Source organism: Ovis canadensis, chromosome 2 (assembly GCF_042477335.2).
Source record: "Ovis canadensis isolate MfBH-ARS-UI-01 breed Bighorn chromosome 2, ARS-UI_OviCan_v2, whole genome shotgun sequence".
Lineage (NCBI taxonomy): Eukaryota > Metazoa > Chordata > Mammalia > Artiodactyla > Bovidae > Ovis > Ovis canadensis.
In genome coordinates this window covers 61,287,420-61,299,791 of record NC_091246.1, presented here as the reverse complement: position 1 = coordinate 61,299,791, position 12,372 = coordinate 61,287,420, and the positions used below count along the sequence as shown (strand labels likewise).

General features: G+C 42.2%; 1 protein-coding gene across 3 annotated transcripts in view; it reads left to right on the top strand.

Annotated features, from left to right (window-relative positions):
* PCSK5 (proprotein convertase subtilisin/kexin type 5) overlaps positions 1-12,372 on the top strand; it is a 503,732-nt gene that overhangs the window by 91,712 nt on the left and 399,648 nt on the right. For all 3 annotated transcript variants that reach the window (XM_069576329.1, XM_069576328.1, XM_069576330.1), the window contains exon 3: positions 2,093-2,206. In XM_069576329.1, the coding sequence (XP_069432430.1) occupies positions 2,093-2,206 (114 nt within the window). The remainder of the gene's footprint in view (positions 1-2,092; positions 2,207-12,372) is intronic.

The window sequence follows — 12,372 nt, the reverse complement described above, 5'->3', positions numbered from 1 at the left end:
CTCCAGGGGATCTTCCCAACCCAGAGACTGAACCCACATCTCCTGTGTCTCCTGCATTAACAGGTGGAGTCTTTACCACTGAGCCACCAGGGAAGCCCTCCGATATTTTGTTGAATAATATTTTCCAATATGAGAATTGTACAAATTTATTAGTTGGGCTTTTGGCCTTAGTATCCCTGGGTTGGGAAGATCCCCTGGAGGAGGAAATGGCAACCAAATCCAGTGTTCTTGCCTGGAAAATCCCATGGACAGAGCCTGGTGGGCTACAGTCCATGGGGTCACAAAAGAGTCGGACACAACAACTAAACAACAACAAACCTTGTTTATAGCCATGCATTTTGAGTGTATTCATTTCTCCTTTAATATTTCTTCTCCTCCAGTAATGTTTGAAATAGGAAGGAGAGGTGTTAAAGTCATTATTGAATGGTATGGGTATAGAGTCACAGTAGTGGACAATAACATCTCCATCGCTCTGTTTTTGATTCCTTTATGGAGAATACAGTTAAATGGTGGAAGGAAGCATTTTAGAATAGTATGACTAAATTAGCTCTGGAAAGAAGAAATCAACAAAAGAGAATTTAGGAACAAATTGTAGAATGCCACCTGGGCTGATATTACATTTGAGATGCTCTGTTCAAAATGAAATATGCTTATTTTTATGTTGCCATAATGATTTCCTATTTTTTAAAAATAGTCCCATTCATACCCATATCATTTAGGTTACAAATCTGTATCTAACTCAAAAAGTCCCTAATGTTTAAGCATAAGTTGAGGCTAAATGTTAAGACCTTCTCAAATGTAAAGGTTTTGAATTTTGGAGCTGGCAGAGAACCTGAGACTGAGGAAATTGAGTGACAATTCCCACTTTACGCCAGAAACAGGCCTAGTGGGGCTTTGATTTTCTGATTACCCGAATAGTGCTTTTCCCACCACTCTGTTGTGGATAGCCATTTAAAAAAAATTGTGATCCTAGAGCATTTGATCCCTGGATAGCTTGATGTGTAATCCTAGAACACTGAAATTTTTTATATAAAATTTGGCCTATGGGCCAAATCCAGCCTCCCATGTGTTTTTATTTACTGTTTTATTGGAACATCAGTTAAGTCGCTCAGTCGTGTCTGACTCTTTGCGACCCCATGAATCGCAGCATGCCAGGCCTCCCTGTCCATCACCAACTCCCGGGGTCCACCTAAACCCATGTCCATTGAGTCAGTGAGGCCATCAATCATCTCATCCTCATCATCCCTTCTCCTCCTGCCCTCAATCTTTCCCAGCATCAGGGTCTTTTCCAATGAGTCAGCTCTTCACATCAGGTGGCCAAAGTATTGGAGTTTCAGCTTCAAAATCAGTCCTACCAATGAACAACCAGGACTGATCTCTTTTAGGATGGGCTAGTTGGATATCCTTGCAGTCCAAAGGACTCTCAATAATCTTCTCCAACACCACAGTTCAAAAGCATCAATTCTTCTGTGCTCAGCTTTCTTTATAGTCCAACTGTCACATCCATACATGACTATTGGAAAAACCATAGCTTTGACTAGACAGACCTTTGTTGACAAAGTAATGTCTCTGCTTTTTAATATGCTATCTAGGTTGGTCATAACTTTCCTCCCAAGGAGTAAGCATCTTTTAACATAGTTACACCCATTTATTTATTTACTGTCTATGGTGCTACAGTGGCAGAATGAGTAGTTATAGCAGAGACTGTATTACCTGCAGAGCTGAAGATATTTATTATCTGGACCTTCAGAGAAGAAGTTTGCAGCCATTAGTCAGGATGAATAAATCAGTTTTTAAAACTAACACTATTGATTTAAAATAAATTGGGAGTTAAGTGTGCTTTCTGAAAGAGTTTTAAGGGGTTGACACATTGTTGAGAAATATGAATGATCTTTCATAAAAGAATGCAAAACCTACCTGCCTTAAAAAATAGAACCAGGGTTTCTAGGGACTCCTGAAGCTCCTGGACTTAGATTCTAGTCTCCAGAATGAAACCTGTGACTGACATAGCATGGGGACTGTCTCAGACTGTCACTGTTGTTGTGCTAACCTGGATGGGACTTGAACACTCACCAAATGTCCTTCTTGGCAGGTGGAGTGGATCCAACAACAAGTGGTGAAAAAACGGACCAAGAGGGATTATGACTTCAGCCGCGCCCAGTCCACTTACTTCAATGATCCCAAGTGGCCAAGCATGTGGTATATGGTGAGTTCGGCTGCCCAGGGCCAGTGGCATCCTGTTGTGTGTTCAGCAATGTTGGGACCAGGAAGACAGAGAAACAATGAGCAGGGACTTTTTCCTGTTTCAGGACCCACCATTGGAGGTGGGTTATTGGCCTGTCAGCCATGTCACTGACTCAATGGACATGGGTTTAGGTGGACCCCGGGAGTTGGTGATGGACAGGGAGGCCTGGCATGCTGCGATTCATGGGGTCGCAAAGAGTCAGACACGACTGAGCGACTTAACTGATGTTCCAATAAAACAGTAAATAAAAACACATGGGAGGCTGGATTTGGCCCATAGGCCAAATTTTATATAAAAAATTTCAGTGTTCTAGGATTACACATCAAGCTATCCAGGGATCAAATGCTCTAGGATCACAATTTTTTTTAAATGGCTATCCACAACAGAGTGGTGGGAAAAGCACTATTCGGGTAATCAGAAAATCAAAGCCCCACTAGGCCTGTTTCTGGCGTAAAGTGGGAATTGTCACTCAATTTCCTCAGTCTCAGGTTCTCTGCCAGCTCCAAAATTCAAAACCTTTACATTTGAGAAGGTCTTAACATTTAGCCTCAACTTATGCTTAAACATTAGGGACTTTTTGAGTTAGATACAGATTTTCTGGATCTTTTTTGAAGTTAACTCTCTGGTTCTAAGAGGAAAGAGGGAAATTCTGATCCTGAAGGTGTTTCTATTTGAGATCTTACTCTCTGTAGTAGCTTTGTAAGTTTGGGTCAGAAGATGGGAAAATAATACAAAGGGCAGACACCCTGAGACTTAGCAATAGTTGTGTTCAGCTCTGGTACACATCAACTCTACTCTGAAACCAGTCTGGTTAATGAATACTGGCTCTTGGAAATCATTGAAATTACTTTGTTGGTAGGTAACAGATTTCTAACTTGAGATATCTAAATGTAGCTTCTTTGGGTAACAATTTTTAAAAACTAGACTAGCAAAAACATAGTTGAAAAGTGTTTGACTTGTAGCTAGTTCAGTGGTTCAAGCCCACTCCAGTATTCTTGCCTGAAAAATCCTATGGACAGAGGAATTTACCTGGTGGACTACGGTCCAAAGAGTCGCAAAGAATCAATCTTATGTGACTGAGCATGCACACAGTGGTTCAAGCAAAAACTTTCAGCAAGGGAAACTTAATGTGTTGGGAAGGATGATCTAGAAATTCACTTGATGTTGCCTCCTTTGAAACTGTACTTCTCAAATATGTTTTATGTTTGTGATCCCTGAAAAATTGACTAGAATATGATACTTTATCATGAAATTTATATGTTATCAATTTGCTCTATAATCTGCAAAAAGACCTTAACTTTTTAAAAATTTTTTGAAAATCTTTATTATAAATTATTGCCAGGATTATTCCCCCCAGTCTACCTTGTTTTTTGCAGTCCCTGACCCTGCTTCTCTATACATCCATTGCATTCCAAACATGTGTCTCATGCTTTTCTGTCTCCTTGCATTTCATTCCTTCTTCCCAGAGTGGCCTTCTGTCCTGTCCCGCCTCCTCAGGTCAGAATTCTCCATCCCTCAGAGCGCACACCTGAGGCTGACTGTTTCATGTCTCCCATGTCCTCATCTGCTGCTGTTTGTCCTGCTGCTGCTCTCCTGGGCCCGCTGTCTCTGCCATTCGTGACATCCTCCCCTTGGCGCTTTGTTTTATAGTTTTCATTGTATTTTTAAATCTCCTCTGTTACTTTGTGTTTGGGGGTCACTTACATCCTCCCATCTGAGAATGTAGCCTAGCACCTAGCAACACTAGGAATCTGTGTTCATTTGGAGATGGGTGAATGTGGCTGGCATTTCTCCCAGTTTCCCTCCTCTTAGTCTTACCCAGAAGTGGAAGGTTGTGGAAAGATTTTGGACCCCAACCAGAGTTTTACACAGAAAGCTCTTTCATGCATAAGGGGAAATAAAGGAGCCATAAAGCTAAGTTCAAAGGGAGATGAGACTCAAAACAGCATTTGAGTAGAAATCACCTGAGGGGACTCTGATGCTGGGAAAGATTGAAGGCAAAAGGAGAAGGGGGCAGCAGCAGATGAGATGGTTAGATAGCATTACCAACTTAATAGACGTGAGTTTGAGCAAACTCTGGGAGATAGTGGAGGACAGGGGAGCCTGGCATGCTACAATCCACGGGGTCACAAATAGTCAGACTTGACTTAGTGACTAAACAACAACAATGAGGGGACAGTGAGACACTTGCCAGCTTATTAGCTCCAAGACCAAGAAAGAATGAACCACAAGGGAAGGCATTAGAGGGAGTGTTAGCAGGAGCTCAGGAGCATTTGTCTATGCTGACAAGATGATAAGGATGTAATTGGATTAAGAAGTAGAATGGAAGCAACATCCCCTTAGCACCTCTCTTCTTAAGGCCCAGGGGCAGTGAGACCCTCTTTGACTTGCATTTCTCTTTTGCAAGAAAGAACCACATTGCTATCTGCACATGTCCCAGTGGACAGTGCAGGTGGACCACAGCTCTCCCTGACCCTCTCATCACTCCAGCAGGGCAGATTGAGCTGTTGCAGGAGCCATGGTCAAGCTGACTCCAAAGATTTCAGTGTGTATAGGGGAAGATCTCCTTACACCCGAGAACCTCTGCCGTTTCTTCGGAAATTCTCTTTTTGATGTGAAGAAAGGTTAAGATGGAAGAGCTTTTGTTTGGCTCTTTAAAATACTGGATGTTTTTCAACACATACTTGATGGTAATGATTCAAATAGATCACGTTCGTTGAGCACTTAGCACATGCCAGGCAAGGTGCTTATACTTTAATGTTTTTATAATGTAGTTTAAACAGATGTGTGTTTAATACTGGCCCTGTGTTATAAGAGTTAGGAATCCAAGGCTCATAAAATTTAGATCATTTGCCTAAGATCACCCAACCTGAAAGTGATGAAACAGAGATGCCAAACCAGGCAGGTTGACGCGAGTCCACAGGATGAACATGGCATCGTATTCCCACCCTTCTACTATTAACAAACAACTGTAAGCGAGACACTACAGCCCTCCAGGAACTTCTAATCTGTCCATGGAGAAATGACTGAAGTTCAAGGAAGAATCATGGGTGCCATGTAGGATGGGCTAAGTGTCTTGGGAGCAGCCAAAGCACTTCAAAGCTTCCTATTAACTACATACTTTTTCCTTAATGAAAGCAATGGGAAATTGGTTACACACCTATGTTTATGTTGCTAGTACTGACAGAGTTGAAGTCAGAACTTCAAGTCTGCAAACGTGGATTCAGTTCCCCTTTACTTCGCTTATATGGCCATGGTTGAATCACTTAAACTCTTGTCAACTAGAAAATAAGAGTGTCTAGCTCTTAAGTTGAGTCAGTGACTGCTGTGTAACAAATCACAGAACTTAGTTTTTAAGAACAAGATCTTCTGAGTTCTGTGGGTCAGGCATGCAGAGAGGGCCCAGTGCTGATGACTTCTCTGTTCAGTGATGTCTGGGGCTTCAGTTGGAAGACTCAGAATTGTGACTGGAGTTGGAGGATCCACTGAAAAGTTCACATGGCTGGTTCTTCTCCACCTGGGCCTCACTAGAGGGCTGGTTGAGTGGCTCCTTGACATGGCTCTATCCTCCCCCAGGGCAAACGATTTAAGAGGTTGTGTCAGAGGTGGTGATGTCTTTTTATGATCTAATCTCAGAAGTTACTTCTATAATTTTCTGTTGACCACATGTTTGAACTCTAATTCAGTGTAAGAGGGGACTACATAATGGTGTGTGTGCTAGGAGGTGAGAATGGTTAGGAAGCTGCTTACCATAATTAAATGAAATACTACATGGGAAACCTTTAGCACAGTGCCTGGCAGTAGAAGACTCTTTAAAATAAATTATAATTGTTGTTCTTCATTTGAATTACAATACATGCTATCTTCCTTTTATCTGTTTTCATTGCTACAGTTGAAAAAGGGTATGATCATATGTGCAGTGGACATCCTTCAGAGCGCTCAGTGACATGTCTTTGACACTGTTGAGATACAGTGCTGATTTCCTCCTTCCTTTTTCTGAGCCTGAGCCCCTGCTGCAGTGTTTTTTGAGGGTTACTTGGCAAACCTCCATAGGGTCCTGCCTTCGGCTCGTTAGCCTAGGCCTGGTCCTGTCAGTCTATATTTATCACAGGAGAACAGAGATTAAAGAATGGCATGAAGTGTGCCTGAGTGTCTCTTTTAATTAATTTAAAAGCTTTACCCCCGTCGCTCCTCCCCTTGGAAACTGGTATGTGAAACCATTATGTCCAGCCTTGAGGCCTGGGTAGTATATTCAGGGAAAGGTGCATTTACAAGAGTTTGTTATGGAGACAATGGCTGGCTAATTACTCCTCTGACCTGAAACGCTGTGCTCAGACTTCCAGGAGCTGGCAGGGTCCAGTCCTAGAAACAGAACTCGCTTCTCATTGCATTGACAGACTCCAGCATCTCCTCTTTGTGAGCATGGTGGGAAGTGCTGAGGATTTAGGAAAACACGATCTGTACTTCCTTCAAAGATCAGTAAGGCAGAAGAGGAATATGTACGTGCCAATGAATTTGCTGGGCCAACAATTCTGCCCTGCAGGTGTCTCTGGGATCATGTGCATACACCCAGCTCCATGGGCTTTGGGTTCTAGTTTTTGCTTATAGATTTGCTTCTTCTGTTAAAATGTCTTGAGTAGTAATGGATGCCCAAGCTTGGGTCCCCCTATAAGAGATTTTTATTTTTGGTATAGAGGAGGGCTCAGGCAGCAAGATTTCATAAGAATCCCCTGGTAAGTCTAGTAGGCAGCCAGGAATTCTGAGTTATTTATTCACTGCTCACATCTGGCATAAATGCTCAATGAATGCTGATGAAATAAATAGATGAGTAAACTGGATATCAATGATCATCTTCATAGTTGAGAAAATAATCGTCTGTGTCAAACATTTTGCCAAACTTTCATGTGTATTATCTTATTGCCAGTATTCCAGTGAGTTGGGACCTATTATTGTCTTTGTTTTAGGGCTTCCTAGGTGGCACAAGAGGTGGAGAACCTGCCTGCCAATGCAGGTGACGCAAGAGATGTGGGTTTGATCCCTGGGTTGGGAAGATCCCCTGGAGGAGGGCATGAAAACCCACTCCAGTATTCTTGGCTGGAGAATCCTGTGGACAGAGGAGCCTGGCAGGCTACAGTCCACAGGGCCGCATAGTGTCAGACATAACTGAAGTGACTTAGCACACACACATGGATTGTCTTCATTTTACACTGAAGAAATTACAGAAGAGACAAGTAAGTTGTCCAGACTCACACTGTTTACCAGTGGGCAGATCCTGTTATTTGAACCCAGTCACTCTGACTTCAGAAGCTACACTTCCAACAGTTGTGCCACTGGACTTCATACTAATGGCATCACAAATCACCTGGAAGGATTACTGCCCACCCCTCTCAGGCCCCCCAATGGAAATTTGGGAATTTGCATTTCTAACAAGCTAGTGAAGGTGATGGAATTTTAGTTGAGCTATAAAGCAGAGACATTATGTTGTCAACAAAGGTCTGTCTAGTCAAGGCTATGGTTTTCCCAGTAGTCATGTATGGATGTGAGAGTTGGACTGTAAAGAAAGCTGAGCGCCAATGAATTGATGCATTTGAACTGTGGTTTTGGAGAAGACTCTTGAGAGTCCCTTGGATTGCAAGAAGATCCAACCAGTCCATCCTAAAGGAGATCCATCAGTCCTGGGTGTTCACTGGAGGGACTGAAGTTAAAGCTGAAACTCCAATACTTTGGCCTCATGCGAAGAGTTGACTCATTGGAAAAGACCCTGGTGGAGGAGAAGGGGCTGACAGAGGATGAGATGGCTGGATGGCATCACCGACTCAGTGAACATGAGTTTGGGTAGACTCCGGCAGTTGGTGATGGATAGGGAGGCCTGGCGTGCTGTGGTTCATGGGGTCGCAAAGAGTTGGACACGACTGAGCAACTGAACTGAACTGCAATCTTAAAAGATGATGCTGTGAAAGTGCTGCACTCAATATGCCAGCAAATCTGGAAAACTCATCAGTGGCCACAGGCCTGGAAAAGGTCAGTTTTCACTCCAATCCTAAAGAAAGGCAATGCCAAAGAATGTTTAAACTACCGCACAATTGCGCTTATCTCACACACTAGCAAAGTAACACTCAAAACTCTCCAAGCCAGACTTCAACAGTACATGAACTGTGAACTTCCAGATATTCAAGCTGGATTTAGAAGAACCAGAGATCAAATTGCCAACATCTGCTGCATCATCGGAAAAGCAAGAGAGTTCCAGAAAAATGTCTATTTCTTCTTTATTGACTGTGCCAAAGCCTTTGACTGTGTGGATCACAATAAACTGTGGAAAATTCTGAAACAGATTGGAAAGCAGACCACCTGACCTGCCTCCTGAGAAATCTGTATGCAGGTCAGGAAGCAACAGTTAGAACTGGACATGGAACAACAGACTGGTTCCAAATCGGGAAAGGCTGTATGTTGTCCCCCTGCCTATTTAACTTATATGCAGAGTACATCATGAGAAACACTGGGCTGGAAGAAACACAAGCTGGAATCAAGATTGCTGGGAGAAATATCAATAACCTCAGATATGCAGATGACACCACCCTTATGACAGAAAGCAAAGAAGAACTAAAGAGCCTCTTGATAAAAGTAAAAGTGAAACAGTTGGCTTAAAGCTCAACATTCAGAAAACTAAGATCATGACATCCAGTCCCATTACTTCATGGCAAACAGATGGGGAAACAGTGAGAGAATTTGTTTTCTTGGGCTCCAAAATCACTGCAGATGGTGACTGCAGCCATGAAATTAAAAGACGCTTGCTCCTTGGAAGAAACGCTATGACCGACCTAGACAGCATATTAAAAAGCAGAGACATTACTTTACCAACAAAGGTCTGTCAAGTCAAAGCTATGGTTTTTCCAGTGGTCATGTATGGATGTGAGAGTTGGACTATAAAGAAAGCTGAGTACTGAAGAATTGATGCTTTTGAACTGTGGTGTTGGAAAAGACTCTTGAGAGTCCCTTGGACTGCAAGGAAATCCAACTAGTCAATTCCACAGGAAATCAGCTCTGAATGTTCTTTGGAGGGACTGATGCTGAAGCTGAAATTCCAATACTTTGGCCACCTGATGTGAAGAGCTGACTCATTGGAAAAGACCCTGATGCTGGGAAAGATTGAAGGCAGGAGGAGAAGGGGACAATAGAGTACAAGATGGTTGGATGGCATTACCAACTCAATGGACACGAGTTTGAGTAGGCTTCAGAAGTTGGTGATGGACAGGGAAGCCTGGTGTGCTGCAGTCCACGGGGTCGCAAAGAGTTGGACATAGCTGAGCGACTGAACTGAACAAGTTCCGAATTGATGCTGATTTTATTTGACTCTCAGGACCACTTAGAGCTCTCCTTTCTCTAGCATATTTTCACCACGGGGTTTATGTGAACACAGCTGGCCTCTACCTCCCCATTATCAGTTGGAAGAAGAAGAGCTTTCAAAAAACCTAAGAGATACTTTAAGGAGCCCTTGGTCAATTTAGCTTGTTTCTCTTGATCTTATACATTTTTCTTACTGACAAAATTTTCTATCTGGGAAGCCAACAGCTTTAATATAAAAATACTTTCACTTTACTGGCACTGATTGGAAAGTGCCCTTGCCTAAAACAGTCTTTCAAGATGTTCCACAGACAAAGGATATCTGATGGGAAAGATTGTGAGAATCTGACCAAGTGTTCATGAACTTGGTGCAATAGAAATGTTTTTAACATACAAAGCTGGTATAATGGGCCATTTTGATCCCCTGAATAAAATTCACTTTGATTCTAGAAAGAGCTTGGCCAAGTAAGATGCCCCTTCAAGAATCTGAGAATGCCAATTGAGCAAATTCAGGGAGTTAAATATTTTTTGTTACAAAATATTTAAGACATACAGAAATTTGAAAGAGAACCATAAATGCCAGTCCACCCACCCCCAATCTAAAGAGTAGAATGTTATCTATACAGTTGAAGTCCCTTGTGAGCCGTGTCTTTATAGTGTCTGTTGATCCCTTACAGAGTTATGACAGATGCTGCATTTGAAATACTGGAGGAGATGGGAATTCTCCTTTGTTGGCAGGATGGTTCTCTTTATGGGAGGGATTATTCAATTTATAGTAGGTTTTATATTTTCTGAAATCATCCTAAAGCATTTATACATGAAATTTGTACTCACGCTATTGACAATGAGTCCCAAGAAGGCAACTTGGAAGTGAAACTTGGAGGAAGCTATAAGTTTAGCCAAATAGCTCTTTTATTCCTTTAGTCATGTAAATATTTTATTTCCTTAGGAACATGTTATAGCATTGTACGGTATTTCTTGTCTAACTGTTAAGAACTAATACTGATTTTGAAGAAGCCCATAGTGAAGTATTAAAAAAAAATTTTTTTCCTGCCTTACAGAAGGCAAGCTCAATTCCAAAGGGAAAAGTAAAGAAAGCCCTGTGAAATCTTGCTATTTGACTCTCAAACTGGAGTAGTTAAGTATGACTGGCATCCTTAACACATAATTTTTTGTGATGAATATTGGGTGGCCTACTTAATATGCATTTTTAAAGCCAGGATTTAACAAATGGGCTCACTTTTTGATGCACTACCTCAAATTTCATGAAAACTCTCTGGGTGGTTTTTTTTTTTTTTTAAGGGAAAAAAATCATATTTGTCGATCAGCAGAGTGAAAATTAACTGAGTTCGGCTGTGCGTGTGAGGCATATCTGCCAGAAACTATGAACTAGCTAGGATAGTAATTGTGAAAAATGATTGTAAGCCACATGGTTCTTTCTCAGCCAACTGGATGGTATTCAGTTCTCCAAGAGTGTGAGGCATTGCTGTTTCTGTGGTTGGCACACATTTTCCTAATGACTTATACTGTCATTTGACTCTAATAAAATCTGGTGGGGTTTGTGGCATTATTGTCCTGGCAGCTTGGAGATCATCCTTTTATGGCACCCCATTTAGCTGTTTTAATTGAAATTGCAACATGGTGTAAATCTGCAACCATGTGGCCCATCTTGACGCAAGCAGGAGGCCTTCTGAGAAAGGACAGACTGCAGCCAGGCAGCAAATGATTTCCTGGTAAGAACTACTGGGGGTTGAGATGTGGTTTTGGTGCACTGATGTTTTGCTTCAGACTAACTCTGTGTCCTGTGGAAAGGTATTTTAGCTCTCTCACCCTTAGCTCATCTGAACAAATGAGGAATCTGTACTAGATGCTTTCCTGAGGTCATTCCCGCTTGAGCCTCCTCTAGGTCCACACTGCAAGTTGAACTAGAGATTGAATCTTAGGGAGACATATACCACTACATCTTGATTTCCAGCTCAGACCTACCCTGTTCCTGACTGCTGTATCCCATGCTTTTGTTTCATTACTGCTTTAATCGCAGCGTGTCCCCTTGTTGGGGTCCCTGAGACCACCCCCAGATTTGATGATTCACTGGGAGGAGTCACATAATTCAGCAAAGAGTCATACAGCTATGATTTATTTCAGTGAAAGGATATAATGTGAAATCAGCAAAATGAAAAGCCACATGGGGCAAAGTCTAGGGGAAACCAGGCTGAAGCTTCCAAGAGACTTCTCTCAGTGGAGTAACAGGGAAAGCACTTAATTCCTCCAGCATGAATTGTGCCGTGTGTGACATGTTGGCTGCCAGGGAGCTCGTGAGGGACTTGGTGCTCCGGGTTTTTACTGGGAGTTGGTCGTGTCGGTACCCAGGGCCTTCTATGTACCCAAATTCCATTCTCTCGGAGGCATTCAGCACAACCATATTGTTTGTGTAACTAGCTTGACACAGTGAGACAGTTTTACAAAGGAGTGGTGAAAACTCTCCCCAACCCCAAAGTCCCCGATGCCCACCAAGAGTCTTTGGGGAGCCAAACACATGAGTGACTGAGTTGGAATGATGCTCCTCCCTCCTTTATTAGAACTTTGTGTTCACTGAATGAATGAATGATCACTGAAGAAAAATGCTCATAAGTGATAATTCCAAGAAAAAGCAAATTTGAATCATAAGCGTAAGTCCATATTTGTTTTACAGCCTGAAAAATCCCTTCATGAAGGAAAATGAAATCATATGAAGTCATCATTATTATCGTGAGTTAATTAGCAAGTTCCAATTATAGTTCTGCTGT